This window comes from Larimichthys crocea, chromosome VII (assembly GCF_000972845.2).
Source record: "Larimichthys crocea isolate SSNF chromosome VII, L_crocea_2.0, whole genome shotgun sequence".
In the NCBI taxonomy this organism is placed as follows: Eukaryota; Metazoa; Chordata; class Actinopteri; family Sciaenidae; genus Larimichthys; species Larimichthys crocea.
Window position 1 is genome coordinate 19,797,731 of NC_040017.1, and position 17,916 is coordinate 19,815,646.

General features: G+C 38.9%; 3 protein-coding genes across 3 annotated transcripts; all 3 read right to left on the reverse strand.

Moving 5' to 3' along the window:
- Positions 1-411: 411 nt before the first annotated feature.
- On the reverse strand, positions 412-5,628 carry LOC113746071 (extracellular calcium-sensing receptor-like). Its single transcript, XM_027280361.1, has 8 exons — positions 5,531-5,628; positions 3,808-4,102; positions 3,432-3,721; positions 2,905-3,200; positions 2,184-2,389; positions 1,861-2,082; positions 1,423-1,546; positions 412-1,322 (listed from the first exon to the last, which is right to left on the reverse strand). Exons 1-8 carry the CDS (start codon positions 5,587-5,589, stop codon positions 412-414), a joined length of 2,403 nt encoding a protein of 800 aa, XP_027136162.1. The 5' UTR covers positions 5,590-5,628.
- A 1,102-nt stretch (positions 5,629-6,730) lies between these two features.
- Positions 6,731-10,762, reverse strand: LOC104933761 (extracellular calcium-sensing receptor-like). Its single transcript, XM_027280590.1, has 9 exons — positions 10,656-10,762; positions 9,805-10,099; positions 9,416-9,705; positions 8,906-9,205; positions 8,772-8,797; positions 8,392-8,588; positions 8,032-8,253; positions 7,714-7,837; positions 6,731-7,629 (listed from the first exon to the last, which is right to left on the reverse strand). Exons 1-9 carry the CDS (start codon positions 10,760-10,762, stop codon positions 6,731-6,733), a joined length of 2,460 nt encoding a protein of 819 aa, XP_027136391.1.
- Positions 10,763-11,719: 957 nt separating this feature from the next.
- LOC113746108 (extracellular calcium-sensing receptor-like) lies at positions 11,720-17,836 on the reverse strand. Its single transcript, XM_027280591.1, has 8 exons — positions 17,808-17,836; positions 17,024-17,318; positions 16,645-16,934; positions 16,246-16,541; positions 14,931-15,136; positions 14,572-14,793; positions 12,744-12,867; positions 11,720-12,624 (listed from the first exon to the last, which is right to left on the reverse strand). Exons 1-8 carry the CDS (start codon positions 17,834-17,836, stop codon positions 11,720-11,722), a joined length of 2,367 nt encoding a protein of 788 aa, XP_027136392.1.
- Between the last annotated feature and the right edge of the window lie 80 nt (positions 17,837-17,916).

Sequence of the window (17,916 nt, forward strand, 5' to 3'; positions counted from 1 at the left end):
AACATTCAAGTTTTTAACATTTCTTATGGACATCAGCCACAGAATCCAAAATAGCTTAAGCAAAGACAAAAGACATAAAGGTGACCATTGAATTCTTTAAGGAGAAGGTCCCAATACACTGGTGCTCTGCTAGCAGCTCCTGAGTATCCCCACACCTATCAAACACCTTGCATCTGACATGCTCCAGATTCTGTGAATCTTTCAAAGATATTATAGATTGTAAATGGTGAAATCTCCAATTTTCTTGCATTTGAGAAATGTTTTTCTTATATTTTTTATTTATTTTATATTTTCAGGACATGTTGAAAGAAGACAAAAAATGTTATATTAAAAAGACATTCACAACATGACTGAGACAGTGCTGAATTTGCACAACAAGAAATATAAATTATATGTTGCCATTTTAGCTACCTAATCTCTTGATTGATTTTTATTCATTACATGTTTCTTGGTGTTTTTTTCTGGCTTAAACAATATGATGAAACACTTTGGAGCAAATATACACAGTATCAGTCCAAAACTGGAGGCCAGAATGGCAAATATCTCCACAGCCACAGTAAATTTCCCAGGAGAGCTGACATACGCTGGGATAAAGGTGATCCAGACTGCACAGAATATCAGCATGCTGAAGGTGATAAATTTGGCTTCATTAAAACTATCAGGTAGTTTCCGAGCTAGGACAGCTAATGCAAAGCAAAGAAAAGCCAGTAGGCCTATGTACCCGAGCACAACCCAGAACCCGATAGCTGAACCTAATGCACACTCCAGGATGATTCTCTCCTTGTATACTGTTAGGTTTTTCATTGGAAAAGGGGGACTAACAACCAACCAAATAATACATATTAAAACTTGAACAAATGTAAAAGACACTACAGTCATTCTTTGCTGTGGAGGACCAAACCATTTCATGACATTACTTCCTGGAAGTGTAGCTTTGAATGCCATTAACACTACTATAGTTTTTCCAAGAACACAAGAGATGCAGAGGACAAAGGTGATCCCAAACGCTGTGTGGCGCAGCATGCAGGACCAGTCAGAGGGTGCTCCAATGAAAGTTAATGAACATAAGAAACATAGAGTCAGAGAGAAGAGCAGCAGGAAGCTCAGCTCAGAGTTGTTGGCTCTGACAATCGGGGATGTCCTGTGACGAAAGAACACAGCCGCTGTAAAAATGGCAAGACAGGCTCCACCAACTGAGAATGCAGCCAGGATGATTCCTAGGACCTCGTCAAAGGAAAGAAACTCCACAGGTTTGGGTAAACAAGTGTCTCTCTCTGCATTAGGCCAGAACTCCATGACACAAGGAAAACAATCAAGGGAATCTGAAAAAAACAAATAAAAGGTTCTTTTAGAAGTTAGCTTTTTAAGGTTTTAAGTTGAAGAAAAAGAATAAGGGAAAAATAATTAGAAAAAAATGACTACCTGTAGCATTGCTGATCTCTCCTTCAGGACATGGTATACAGTCATAACAGCAGATGGGTTTTCCTTTCTGCAACACTTTACGAGTTCCTGGAGGACAGCTGTCACTGCACACTGACACAGGCACCTGGCACATAGATACAAACAAACATACATACATTTTACCTATATTACACATAAAATTGTACATAACATACATATATTTGTCCGCTACACACCTCTTAGTTTAGAAGCGTAGTTTCACATTTTATGTCTGGTTAAATCTGTCTGTGTACGTGTATTTAAAATGCTTTTGCCCTTGTAAATACTGGCCTTCTTAAATTTTGCAGGCCAGTTTTTTTTTTATTTTCAGAGTTAGACAAAGTCATTTAGTCATTAATTGTTTAGCCTGTCTAAGACTGCTTTAGTTTGATTAAAAGTGATTACTTTTGGGTTTCTTACTTGCGTACTACCATGCACCCAGGTGAGGTTCTTGTTGATACGAAACTCCTGGCCCACTGGCAGTGATGCATCATAGTGTCCTACTGTCACCATCTCAATACTGCCACTCTCACTTATTTGCCAGTTAACCAGCTCATATTTGGCCACAGGATCCCCATTGGCATCAAATGACACATCATAACCATTTTGGGAAAATTTTACTTTCTTTAGTTGCATGAGAACCTGTCAGGAGAAAGTAAAGTAAACCAATGAAGGAAATTGAGGAGTGAGGGATTTTACTGAAAAGACTGCATTGAGTTGTTGACTCATTTATTTTAACTGACCTGTTTGGACTCTATCTTCATGAATTTGTCACATTGTGTTGTAGAATTTGTGTCCTGACACACTGCATTATGAATAGCATGTGCTATTGCATAAACAGCCTTGTACACCATGTTAGTGATTCGGAGCTGAGATGTGTCGGTGTATTGGCTCTGCAGCGTCTGTATGTCTTCAGTTCCATCACACACTCTCTGGTCGATGACCATATCTAAAACCACACAGAGACACATGAAGGTGCTATTTAGGTTTGACATTATGTAACCTACCAGATGTGCCACACATATCTTCATGAAAACCAACTAATAAACAATGACTCATGAAAATAAGTCATCAGACAATTAGTCATGTTCATTTTTTTAATCAACAAAGGACCTAATGTGTTTAAAATGTATTAAATGATTTGGAATCACTGTCAGTAACCAATACAAGCTATGAAGTACAATTATTAATACATATGAAGCTTGAAGGCCTGGAAATTGTCTGTATACTGTGTATTTGTGTTTATGGCTTCAGTGTTCAGTGCTGGGAAACAGAAGGAAATAAACTTGACTTGAAACCATCAAGCGAGATGATTCACAACAATGAACCTTATGTCCACCTTGTGTCTTTGTTCAGTATGATTAGATTTTCATCACAATATAAATCTTATAATAGCTGCTGACTTTTTTATTACAGAAAATCTACAACAATACGATAAGGACCCAACTGTGAATGTCAACTCACTTTTTCCTAACCTGCAGTTAAAGGCATTTTCCCAGAACTCAGTAAGCACTGGTGATGCAGCTACTTCAGTGGGAGAGAGATCAAGCAAGAATTTTCTCAGTCCTGGGATGACTGACTGCTCAATGCCAAAGCCGATGGCTCCAGCACAGAAGCTGTACCTGAGCAATACTGGGTTGGTTACCCAGGACTCACTGCCTATCCACTGGCGTGGTGGAGAAGGCTCACTCGACAGCTCTTTAAGCAGAATTTTCATTTCTCCAAAGGATACAAATGCCACAACAACCATTGCCGTTGACCTGGAGAGACAGTATATTGCATGTGATATCAATATAAACACAAACATGAGGAATACTTTCCTCAAAAACTGTGAGTTTAATGTAGTCTTGGTCTCACTGACTATACAGTGTCAGGGGGGAAAAAAAACGTGACGTACAAATGACTGAAAAAACAGCAACATTTTTTGTGGTTTTGTGTGCAGAGGTCAGGGTCAGCACAGGGAACAAAATCATTATCAGTGATGTAAAAACCTGCGGATAACATCAGCTACTCTCTGGATCCTGCTGTGTGGGTGGGACCGATGAAAAGATTCAGAGTATTCCACACAGATCCCCTCCTTCTGTGCTGCATTCAGGAAGGCTGCCATGCCATTATTGCCATAGTCTGAATCCGACCGGACAGCACCTATCCAAGTCCAGCCAAAGTGTTTTACCAGCTTAGCCAGCACATCAGCCTGGAACTGGTCACTGGGGATTGTTCTGAAGAAAGTGGGGTACTGCTGCTTATCAGACAGGCATGCACAAGTGGCAAAGTGGCTCACCTAAAAGAAATCAAAACTGTAATTATTTAATAGTCCCCACTGTCCTATATGAAATGTATTGTTTGCCAGAATCTCAAAATATTTACTTGAGGAATGTCAAAGGACCCCATGATGCGTGACATGCTGATGGATGGCGTGGACCCAGATTCACCGACAACTGCCATCACCATACCAGATTGTGAGCATACATTGCCAGTGTAAAACACTGGGTCCAGGCCATTTGAAAGCTGGAAAGCCACATGCACCGCGAGGGGCACGGAGGCACACGAGTCATGGATCTGATAACCGAGCTTGATGCCCGGCAGCAGCTTTGTGCTGTTGTTAATCTCTTCGATGGCGAAGACCATTGCACGTGAGAAGCGCAGTTCACGGGAGTTGATGCTGCAAACAGAGACTTAAAATTTACATATGATGAGAACAATTTTACCAGAAAACTCAGAATATTGTTATGGACAGTAACTGGTAACTGAACTGCATATGTGAACCAAATATACCTAAAGGAAATTATTAAAAATAGTGAAAATTGTATTGTTATTGTGTTAAACAAAATCTTCATAACAAAAAAAAAAACACACACACAAAGGCTTGTTTCATTCAGTCAAGCTCTATTGCCTACTGATTATATTACTTGCAATTTAAATTAATTTGTGTTTGAATTAAACTGAGCAAATTATTTGGCACTTAATGTCAGCCTAAATAAATAGAAAAGGGACATTTTTAAGGGCACAAAAACTTTGCAAAACAACATATAATTTCTATTTCCACACAGTCTGACATCCTCTTACAACCACATGCACACTCATGTCACTATTCAAATTTACATATGATGAAAAAAAAAATCACTCTTTTAACTGGAAACACACAATTAAGGAGAACTGAAATTCATAGTTATGGATAAGAACTAACATCTGTAATGCATCTGTGAACAAACACCTGACTGCCAAAATTCAAGATATGATAAGTTATTGTCGTGTATTTAGTGGCGATGCAGTTGAAGATGTTTGAAGAAAAACTCTGCCGAAACTGCCTTAGTTGTATAACAAGTTTATTACAATAAGTTTAGTATTATAGCAAGTAAAACGTTACTTCGAGAGCCCCATGCCGGATGATGAGAGACTCTCCTGAGCTGAGCGGGGCCAGCCTTTATATACTGCAGATGTTATGTTTCCCAAACATGTTGCCAAAAGTGAACAACAGTATAACTTATCAGTATGGGAAAGAGAGGGGGAGAGCTTGGCCAGAATGATAGTTACCTCTGGCAGACCCCTCTTTACATACATACATTTCACATGGCTCTTTTACTGAAAATGGTGCTTACATTAACTCATTTGACCTAAGTTAAGGCTAATACATTGACATCGAGATTGAGGCTCTCTAGTTCTCCTATCCAGATATGGACCTAAGTATCAGATAGGGATACGGGCAAGAATCTTAATATGAACCAGATGTATTAATGCACTCCATGCACATTAATATGTATCTAAGTATCAAATAAGGGCACAGGCATCTATGTGCAGACACCTTATTATCATTCCTAAATTGACATGAGTAATTGGTTATAAAGTCTTTATCCAGTTCAATATGATACAACTGCTGTTAAACACACCATACCTGCAATTCAAATGACCAAATACTCATTTGGCACTTAATGTAAGTCTAAATTAATAGATTTTTTTTTTCAATCTCTAAAATAAATAAATAAAAAAAAAAGATTTGCAACAACATTTTAAGCACATCATACAAATCAAATCATTTCTGTCCCTACAAAGTCTAATATCCTTTTTACAACCACTTATCTCTCTTACTAACCTTCCTGTGCACTTTACCGGCTCAGGCATGGTGGTGTAGTTATGCTTCACTGTCTGCATGTAGGTGTGTATAGAGAAAACACCCCCAATAACGTAGTCACCATCCACTGAGAATGCAGGTTGACGAACAGTACCCTGGAGCTTACATTTCATAGACATGGCCTTAGTGCTGACAACAGTACCAGTCCTGTTCTGTGTTAGCTCAGTCTTTTGTTTCAAACCATTCCCAGAACGATTAAAAATTAGAGCTGAGTAGTTCAGCTGACACAAACGCAGAGACAAGATCAGGCCAATCATGAGAGCTGAGATGTCCATCCCTCAAGTGTCTGGTCTGTATGTGAGCAAACGGTCTGTGTGTTTTCACTGGTTTATAGATTCTCAGACACGAGATCCCCTCCTTTTACTTTACGTCAGCTTACTATAAATCTTAAGAGAGGACGCCCCCTACCGAATGGTTTTTGACCCATGTCTGAAGGCCCTTCCAATCTTGGGGACTGTGGCCGATTCTTAGCAATTCTCTGCCTCTGATGTGATAGGTATACAATGATGTGATACCTAACCAAACTTACAATGAGCCAAAAATGTATGCTTTAAATTTATAAACTCACCAATTACAGTATATATTATGTGTTTTCTAGCAAATTAACAGGTGTTTTAATAAAACATTTGACTACAGACTAACTATAATTTTTGTTTGATGTTTTGTACTGAGGAGACTGTTTGTTCCACATAACTAAACAAATAATATATTCATCAGACTGATGAAATAAAATGCAATGAGCAGACACTGAGATTTTCCATTTTTTGTCCATCCTTCCATTTTCTTATCCAGGGTCGGGTTGCTGTGGCAGCAGGTTTAGGGGGATCCCGATGCATTCCCAGACTAGATGGGCTATAAGAGTGGCAACACAAATGTCAATGCTTTTATTGAAATGTTGATACAAATTTCAGTATTACACATTTTTAAAGGAATTTTGTCTTTATTAATTTCCTATATTTTATGTTTTCAAGGAGCACTTAGGTGTAAAATAAGATAATAATTACATTAAAGGGACATTCAAAAAATGATGAAAAATAAATCAATATAAAACAAATGTATTTATAACTTCAATGTATTTCTGAGGAAAAGTCTATACTAAATGCGCAGATTTTTTTTTTTTTTTCCCATTTTAACTATTTCCAAACCTCAAATGTCTGAGGATCAATTTTTGTTCATTACATGTTTCTTGGTGTTCTTCTCTGGCTTAAACAATATGATGAAACACTTTGGAGCAAATATACACAGTATCAGTCCAAAACTGGAGGCCAGAATGGCAAATATCTCCACAGCCACAGTAAATTTCCCAGGAGAGCTGACATACGCTGGGATAAATGTGATCCAGACTGCACAGAATATCAGCATGCTGAAGGTGATAAATTTGGCTTCATTAAAACTATCAGGTAGTTTCCGAGCTAGGACAGCTAATGCAAAGCAAAGAAAAGCCAGTAGGCCTATGTACCCGAGCACAACCCAGAACCCGATAGCTGAACCTAATGCACACTCCAAGATGATTCTCTCCTTGTATACAGTTAGGTTTTTCATTGGAAAAGGTGGACTAACAACCAACCAAATAATACATATTAAAACTTGAACAAATGTGAAAGACACTACAGTCATTCTTTGCTGGGGAGGACCAAACCATTTCATGACATTACTACCTGGAAGTGTAGCTTTGAAGGCCATTAACACTACTATAGTTTTTCCAAGAACACAAGAGATGCAGAGGACAAAGGTGATCCCAAACGCTGTGTGGCGCAGCATGCAGGACCAGTCAGAGGGTGCTCCAATGAAAGTTAATGAACATAAGAAACATAGAGTCAGGGAGAAGAGCAGCAGGAAGCTCAGCTCAGAGTTGTTGGCCCTGACAATCGGGGATGTCCTGTGATAAAAGAACACAGCTGCTGTCATAATGGCAAGACAGGCTCCACCAACTGAGAATGCAGCCAGGATGATTCCCAGAACTTCATCAAAGGAAAGAAACTCCACAGGTTTTGGGTAACAGGTGTCTCTCTCTGCATTAGGCCAGAACTCTTTGGGGCAAGGGAAACAATCAGTGGAATCTGGAAGAAAATGTATCAAAAAATTACTTTTAGTGACATATACTTGATGCTGTAGATATACATAGAAGACAGAAAAATGAGTACCTGTAGCATTGCTGATCTCTCCCTCAGGACATGGTATACAGTCATAACAGCAGATGGGTTTTCCTTTCTGCAACACTTTACGAGTTCCTGGAGAACAGCTGTCACTGCACACTGACACAGGCACCTGGAACAAAGAAATAGACATACTCACACATATTCAGGTTTGCTTTACAGCTGTATTATGAATGACACTCTACTGGCATGTACAAGGGGAGGAATTACAGCAAGCAAAAACTTTAAATGTAGACATATTGTTCACTTTAATATCACGAAATGTGAAAGTAAACTATGGCAAATTATTACTTTTGGGCTTCTTACTTGTGTGCTACCATCCACCCAGGTGAGGTTCTTGTTGATACGAAACTCCTGGCCCACCGGCAGTGATGCATCATAGTGTCCTACTGTCACCATCTCAATACTGCCACTCTCACTTATTTGCCAGTTAACCAGCTCATATTTGGCCACAGGATCCCCGTTGGCATCAAATGACACATCATAACCATTTTGGGAGAAATTTACTTTCTTTAGTTGCATGAGAACCTGTGAGGATGAAGTAAAATATGACAGTGAAGGAGAGAAAAGACAACATGTAAAAATACAGTACAAAGGATTATTCATAAAAACCACATTGAAGTAAAAAAAGGGCATTGCAATTTTCACTTATTTATTGTGACTGACCTGTTTGGACTCAATTCTTCTAAATTTGTCACACTGAGTTGAAGAATGTGTTTCCTGACACACTGCATTATGAATAGCATGTGCTATTGCATAAACAGCCTTATACACCATGTTAGTGATTCGGAGCTGAGATGTGTCAGTGTATGGACTCTGTAGTGTCTCTATGTCTTCAGATCCATCACATCTGTCGTCGCTGACTGCTCATGAAAACACAGAGAGAGAGATTACGATTTTGATGCACTGATCTATTTTCTTGTCAAAAACATTTGTTGTTACAGTTTGTATAGGCAAAAATAGAACAGTCAGTACAGTATCTGTAAGACCCTAGGCGATTTGCCTGTGCTTAAGTGTTCAGGACTTAAACATTAGTATTGTGAAACCACCAAGCAGAGTGCCTAAGTTTGACCTGAAATTATCAATTGTGATAATTTACAGTCATGCAACTGTTCACCTCATATCTATATCAGTATTTAACTCCAGACCCCATTACAAGGACTCAACAAAGAATGTTAACTCACGTTTTCTCAGCCTGCAGTTAAATGAATCCTCCCAGAACTCAAGGAGCACTGGAGAGGCAGCTACTTTAGTGGGAGGGAGATCCAGCAAGAATTCTCTCAGACCTGGGATGACAGATTTTTGAATACCAAATCCAATGACTCCAGCACAGAAGCTGAACTTCAGCATGTCTGGGTTTGTTACCCAGGACTCACTGCCTATCCACTGACGAGATGGAGAAGGCTCACGTGACAGCTCCTTTAGCAGAATCTTCATGTCTCCAGAGGCTACAAATGCCACAACAACCATAGATGTTGACCTGGAGAAACATGATACTGCATGAAAATTGAAGCAGCAAACTAATGCTTTTGAATAAAAATAAAAACAGTTACCACAAAAAAACTTAGTAGTTGATACATTTTTTCATGAGTTGAATGTATTCTTGGTTTTACTGACTAGTAATCTCTATTTTTCTCTAACAATTCAGTGTTACCACAGAGAACAAAAGTAAAATCAGTGATGTAGAAACCTGCGGATAACATCAGCTACTCTCTGGATCCTGCTATGTGGGTGAGTCCGATGAAAAGATTCAGAGTATTCCACACAGATCCCCTCCTGCTGTGCTGCATCCAGGAAAGAGGCCATCCCATTATTGCCATAGTCTGAATCCGACCGGACAGCACCTATCCAAGTCCAGCCAAAGTATTTTACCAGTTTGGCCAACACGTTAGCCTGGAACTGGTCACTGGGGATGGTTCTGAAAAAACTGGGGTACTGCTGTTTATCAGACAGACATGCACAAGTGGCAAAGTGGCTCACCTAAAGAAAAACAACCATGTAATTATTAAAGGGGACAGAAAAATAATCACTGGTTTATCATAAATGCACAGATGCACAGAAATTTAAAAAATAAATTACTTGAGGAATATTAAAAGACCCGATAATACGTGACATGCTGATGGATGGCGTGGACCCAGACTCACCGACGATACCCATCACCATGCCAGATTGTGAACAATTGTCACCTTTGTAAAACACTGGGTCCAGACCATTTGAAAGCTGAAATGTTGAATGCATTGCCAGGGGCACTGAGCCACATGAGTCATGGATCTGATAACCAAGCTCGATTCCCGGGAGCAGCCCTGTGCTGTTGTTAATCTCCTCAATGGCGTAGACCATTGCACGTGAGAAACGCAGTTCACGTGAGTCAATGCTGCACACAGAAATTTATGTCACTATTAAAAAAAATTACTCTTTACACAAAAACACACAATAAAGGAGAACTGCAATTCATAGTTGTGCATAATAACTAACATCTGTATTGCATCTGTAAACAATTATACATGAATAAGCTACCTGACCACCAAAATTCAAAAGATAGGATTAGATAAAATTTCAAAACTGACATGGGCAATTAATTCTAAAATCTTCATTTATTTTTATCCAGTTCAATATAAATAAAACTGGTCTTAAACACATCTATATTTTTAACACAATACACAAAAAGGATTCTTTTCCACACAGTTACAATCTACAATCAGTACTGATTTGGCGCATAATATCAGCCTAAATAAATAGAAATAATTAAAAAATAAACATTTCTGTAATTATAATACCTTATAAATACCTTATAAATAATACAAAAAGTAATTATTCAGTATCATGCAAAAGCTTTGTAATGCAACAGTAAGCACATCATACAAATCAAATCATTTCTGTCCCCACACAGTCTAACATCCTATCAATGAGCACTTCTCCCTCTTACTAACCTCCCTGTGCACTTTAGTGGCTCAGGCATGATGGTGTAGTTATGCTTGACTGTTTGCATGTAGTTGTGTATGGAGAAAACACCCCCAATAACGTAGTCACCATCCATTGAGAATGCAGGTAGACGAGCAGTACCTTGGAGCTTACATTTCACAGATGAGGCCTCAGTACTGACAAAAGTACCAGTCCTGTCCTCTGTTAGCTCAGCCTTTTGTTTCAGACCATCCCCAGAACGATTAAAAGTGAGAGCTAAAGGCAGCTCACACAAAGCCAAAGACAGGATCAGGCCAGTAAAGACAGCTGATATCTCCATCCCTCTAGTGTCTGCATGTGGGCATATCATTTTAACTGGTTTATAGATTTTCAGACAAAAGTTTCCCTCCTTCTATTTGACGTCAGCTTACCATACATCAGAGAGATGATGCCCTTACCCAATGGTTTCAGGTGAAGCACTTTGGGGAATACACATTTCAGTGCAGATTTGTTTCACCAGCAGGTTGGATGGAAGTTTTTGTGTTTTTAAATTGTACACAAAACTCTAAACTCTAGGTTATATAGTGGTGGTATTGGTAAGCATTATATTTAAGGTAACTCTTACTAGTTGTATGTTGTTTGGCTACACCAGTGAATAAAAGCACATACATGCCATGAATTAGATGTAGTAAAATGAGTAGCGACAAACTACATTGCATTGTGGCTGAATGGCAGAGCTATGCAGTTGTCTATGCAGTCAACAGGCAATTGTAATCAACAACGTGAAGAATATGTTGAGTATGCATAACATAACAGCTGGCCTGCATATTGCCAATTATTTTGTCCCACAAACTTGAGATGATTGATTTTTGTTCATTGAATGTTTCTTGGTGTTAACAATATGATGAAATACACAAATGACGTAGGAAAAAATCAACCTGAAACACATAACTTAATTTGTAACTTAAATGTTTTTCTGATGTAAGGACTATACTATAACCCTAACCCTAACCCTAACCCTAACCCTAACCCTAACGTGCACAACATAAAGTCTAAGGAGAATGTTAATAACTGTTTCCAAACCTTGGATGTCTTAGGATTGATTTTTGTTAATTAAATGTTTCTTGGTGTTCTTCTCTGGTTTAAACAATATGATGAAACACTTTGGAGCAAATATACACAGTATCAGTCCAAAACTGGAGGCCAAGATGGCAAATATCTCCACAGCCACAGTAAATTTCCCAGGAGAGCTGACATACGCTGGGATAAAGGTGATCCAGACTGCACAGAATATCAGCATGCTGAAGGTGATAAGCTTAGCTTCATTAAAATTATCAGGTAGTTTCCGAGCTAGGACAGCTAACACAAAGCAAAAGACAGCCAGTAGGCCTATGTACCCAAGCACAACCCAGAACCCAATAGCTGAACCTAATGCACACTCCAGGATGATTCTCTCCTTGTATATGGTTAGGTTTTTCATTGGAAAAGGGGGACTAACAACCAACCAAATAATACATATTAAAACTTGAATAAATGTAAAAGACACTACAGTCATTCTTTGCTGTGGAGGACCAAACCATTTCATGACATTACTTCCTGGAAGTGTAGCTCTGAAGGCCATTAACACTACTATAGTTTTTCCGAGAACACAAGAGATGCAGAGGACAAAGGTGATCCCAAACGCTGTGTGGCGCAGCATACAGGACCAGTCAGAGGGTGCTCCAATGAAAGTCAATGAACATAAGAAACATAGAGTCAGGGAGAAGAGCAGCAGGAAGCTCAGCTCAGAGTTGTTGGCCCTGACAATTGGGGATGCCCTGTGGCGAAAAAACACAACCGCTGTCACAATGGCAAGACAGGCTCCACCAACTGAGAATGCAGCCAGGATGATTCCTAGGACCTCGTCAAAGGAAAGAAACTCCACAGGTTTGGGTAAACAAGTGTCTCTCTCTGCATTAGGCCAGGACTCCTTGGGGCAAGGGAAACAATCAGTGGAATCTGGAAGAAAATGTAGGGGCAAGGGAAACAATCAGTGGAATCTGGAAGAAAATGTATCAAAAATTACTTTTATCAGTCATATACTGGATCTTGTAGATATTTATTGGAAAGAAAAGTACCTGTAGCATTGCTAATTTCTCCCTCAGGACACAGTATGCAATCATAACAGCAGATGGGTTTTCCTTTCTGCAACATTTTACGAGTTCCTGGAGGACAGCTATCACTGCACACTGACACAGGCACCTGGCACAAAGAAACAGACAAACTCACACATATTCAGGTGTGCTATGCAACTCTTAGGATCAAAAGATAGACAGGGCTCTAGGTAATAGCAATCTCCCATCACAAGCATGTATATGCTTATTGAAAATTTGTGTAGCCAGCCAATTGAGACATTGGTACCGATACATGTGCAGCAACATATATAATGATGTGTGTTCAGTGGTCAGTGTCCGACAACCTCTTCAGCGGGCGATGAGGGCCCATTGTTAGAGGGCTCTACCTGTGACAAGAGTTACAATATCCAATCTCATACAGAGTCCATCCTCTGCTGGACTCTATATATAGTAGGCGGAGCCCGATGAGTGTACACCCTAGCTGCAACAAGTCAACAACCCAACCACAATGAACTCAATCACAGATTAATCGCCGCAGCCCTCCTATGACTCTATAACCTAGACCACCACAGTGGAAGCCTGACACAAAGCAAAACAGTTAATCTGCACATTAAACTGGTTGAGATCATGACCTAACCTTTCTTGTGTCAAGTGCAGAAATTCCCTATGTTTCCAAGCCAACTTTATATGAAAGTATCCATCTTTCAGGTTGATAGTGGGGAATGAGTTGCCAGGCTGGATTAATTCCAGTAACCTCTTGATGGAACATAAAGATGTCTTGTGGCTAATGTACCTGTTAAGGATCCAGATTTAGAAAGGTCTAACACCATTGCAAAGCAAAACCCCTTTTGTGTATCACAAGTGGGGTCGACAGGCATCACCCATTTCTCTAGACATTGGACATCTATCTCCGCCTGGGAAGATATGGTCCAGTGTCTCAAGACGGGCCATGGTCATGACAAGGGCGATAATGTTGTGTCTGGTCTGGATCCCATAGGGATCTTCTTGTCAAGTTTACTTTCATTGCAGCAAAACATCAACAAGTGGTCTAGCCACAGACCTTCTTATGAGGAGAAGCACTTCCCTACAGGGTGGGAGCTGCTCAAGACCGACCTCAGCATAGTCCTATACAAGGCACTAAAAGCATAAGACATCCATACAGTATGTGATGAGGCCTTGACATGATGGACACTGATGAGCTTCTTCAAGTATTGATACAATTTGTGGAGAAAGGTAGAGCAATGAAAAGGAAAAGGATACTGAACAGTGACCACATATCCTACTATATGGTGTCAGACAGGCTACGCACATACACATTTTCAGTGGATTTGTGTGTAATTGAGTGCTATTACCTATAGAGTCCAATAGAGGATGGGGCCTAAGTGAGATAGATCCATTTAAATGTAAGTTAAAACTGCTAGGGATTGAATACACAGTACTCTGTCTGTCTTAAAACAATACTTACATGCAAATATGTGTGTTAAAAGTGATCATTGTTATCATTCCAAAATCCAAATAACTTCTTTATTTTTAAAAAAACTATGAGGCTAGAATCAGAGTTAAAGTGGTTATCTTCCAAACAATCGTTTATTATAAATGTACTCTTTTTCTTACCTCTGCTTACAACTTAAAACAGTTGCATACTGAAAATACTGTTATTTTGGAAGACACCACTTATTTTTTGCTGATACGGAAATCTAATATCATCTCTGACTGAAGGTCAAGGGCCATTCTTTTTGCAAAGAATAAGGACTATTAAATTGTATCCTTTGAGTTCACGAAATTAATTAGAAATTTGAATATGTTAAATTATTACTTTTGTTCTCCTTACTTGTGTGCCACCATCCATCCAGGAGATGTTTTTGTTTATATGGAACTCCTGGCCCACTGGCAGTGATGCATCATAGTGCCCTACGGTCACCATCTCAATGCTGCCACTCTCACTTATTTGCCAGTTCACCAGCTCATATGTGGCCACAGGATCCCCATTGGCATCAAATGACACATCATAACCATTTTGGGAGAAATGTACTTTCTTTAGCTGCGTAAGAACCTGTGAGGATGAAGTAGAGCAAGGTAATGAAAACAGAAGGCAAATGAAAGATCAGGGAACTAAAATTAACATTTAATTTAATAAAATATGCATCATAGTGAAAGCATTCAAGTGCCCATTCATTTATTTTAACTGACCTGTTTGGACTCTATCCTGGTGAATTTGTCACATAGAGTTGTAGAATTTGTGTCCTGACACACTTGATTATGAATAGCATGTGCTATTGCATAAACAGCCTTATACACCATGTTAGTGATTCGGAGCTGAGATGTGTCAGTGTACGGACTCTGGAGCATCTCTATGTCTTCAGTTCCATCACACACACTCTCATCTATTGCTTCACCTTAAAATGATAATGACAATGATATCAGGCCTACATTATCATTTTTTTAATGTTTTTGTTGTTGACATTTATTTTACTTTTGTCATACACCTAACATTCCTTGAAAAAAAAGAAAGAAAAAGAAATGACATGTTATGCAAACATACTTTGGTCTCATTTCTTTTAAATAGCTGTTGTTTCCATTTATATCTGGACCAGTAATTATTATTAGTATTATTATTATTATTAGTATTATTATTATTATTATTATTATTATTATTATTGTTGTTGTTGTTGTTGTTGTTGTTGTTGTTATTGTTATTATTATTGTTATTATTACCTACATTTATACAAACTCGTGGTAATACAAATCAGTCATCAAACAATTAGTGACATTTATAAATGTTGCTAAATGTGGCTAATGTCCTCAACTTCTCCTTTTACTTAAATTATCTGAAATCACTATCAGTATTATAATCTAATTAGGCCTACACATAGCGTAATTGATTAATAATAATATGCACAATATTTGTCATTATTCTGCTTGGTGACTATATATATATATATATATATATACTGTGTACTGCAGAGTATGTTACAGTGTTGTACTGTGAAACAAAATCTTCTCCAAGACATCAGGGGCCCTAAACCTGAGCTGAACAATCACAGTATATCTATCTTGTGTTTATTCTCAATACTAATAGATTTACCTTTCAAGAGAAATCTGAACACCTTATTTGGATAGTCCATCTACAGAGTATATAACTGTGGCATTTCAGAACCTTATTAGTTGAGATTCAGCAACCGTGTCCACCACTGTGGTTAGGTTTAGGCACAAATATATCTCGGTTGTGGGATGTTCACGAACTGTTACATTTCAAATATTACAAATACTTTATATATTTTCATACTATCTCTAGGTTGGTTAGGATTATGGGGAGATACAAAATTTTGGTGCTTGATCTTAGAGCAGCATCTGACCTTTTGATACAGGAGGCTGGTGCTTGATCTTAGAGCAGCATCTGACCTTTTGATACAGGAGGCTCAGCTTTTACAACAACAAAACAAAACAACAACATGGAACCAAGCATGAGTGGCATCTATGTTAAAAATCAGCAGAACTTTCTCACTTTTTTCCAGCCTGCAGTTGAAAGAATCCTCCCAGAACTCATTCAGCACTGGAGAGGCAGCAACTTTAGTGGGAGAGAGATCGAGCAAGAATTCTCTCAGACCTGGGATGACAGATTGCGGAATGCCAAATCCAATGGCTCCAGCACAAAAACTGAATCTCAGTATGTCTGGATCAGTTACCCAGGCCTCACTGCCTATCCACTGGCGTGGTGGAGAGGGCTCACTCGACAGCTCCTCTAGCAGAATCTTCATGTCTCCAGGGGCTGCAAACGCCACAACAACTATAGCCGTTGATCTGAAGGGATATTGTAGGGCAAAAGAAACAAAATAATCTTTCATCTTCATTATTTTTAGGGGTTTTGTCTGCAGAGAGCAAAATCACAATCACTGATACAAACCTGCGGATAACATCAGCTACTCTCTGGATCCTGCTGCGTGGGTGGGTCCGATAGAAAGATTCAGAGTATTCCACACAGATCCCCTCCTTCTGTGCTGCATTCAAGAAAGAAGCCATGCCATTATTGCCATAGTCTGAATCTGACCGGACAGCACCTATCCAAGTCCAGCCAAAGTGTTTTACCAGCTTAGCCAGTGCATCGGCCTGGAACTGGTCACTGGGGATTGTTCTGAAGAAACTTGGATATTGCTGCTTATCAGACAGACATGCACAAGTGGCAAAGTGGCTCACCTAAAGGAAAATAAGAGTGCATTTTTTTAATGGAACAGAAAAAAACTCAGTTCTGACAAACACATTTATCAGAAACTCCAAATACTTACTAGAGGAATGTTAAATGACCCTAGGAGGCGTGACATGCTAATAGATGGTGTGGACCCAGATTCACCAACAATAGCCATCACCATACCAGAATGCGAACAATTATCGCCTCTGGAAAACACAGGGTCCAGGCCATTTGAAAGCTGGAATGCCACATGCACTGCCATGGGCACTGAGGCACACGAGTCATGGATCTTATAACCTAACTTAATACCTGGCAGCAGCTCCGTGCTGTTGTTAATCTCCTCAATGGCGAAGACCATTGCACGTGAGAAGCGCAGTTCACGAGAGTCAATGCTGCACACAGAAATTCATGTCACTGTTGAAATTACATATATATAAAGATATACTAAGGACAATTTACAATTTTAACAAAAAACACACAGGAGAGGAGAACTGCAATTCAGAGTTATGAACAATAAGTGACATCTGTGAACCAAATATTATTCACAGATTTACCTGACCATTAAAATTTCAAATATAAAATTAGTCCAAAGTTCAGAGAAAATGATTACATTTAATATACAATATTAAAAATAGTAAACTAAACCTATCACAGTTTCGTCATGTTTAATATTTATAAAACTGTTTTTTAAAATACAGCTAATTAATAAAAAGACCAAAAAACTTTATTTCTGAAATTTCAACACCTGTAATATACAACACAAAAAAATAATGATTCTTATTCAGTATTACGCAAAAGCTTTGTAATGCAACTGTAATCACATCATACAAATCAAATCCTTTCTAACATCCTCTAAAATACCACGTCTCCCTCTTACTGACCTCCCTCTGCACTTTAGGGGCTCAGGCATGGTGGTGTAGTTATACTTCACTGTTTGCATGTAGTTGTGTATGGAGAAAACCCCCCCAATAATGTAGTCACCGTCCGTTG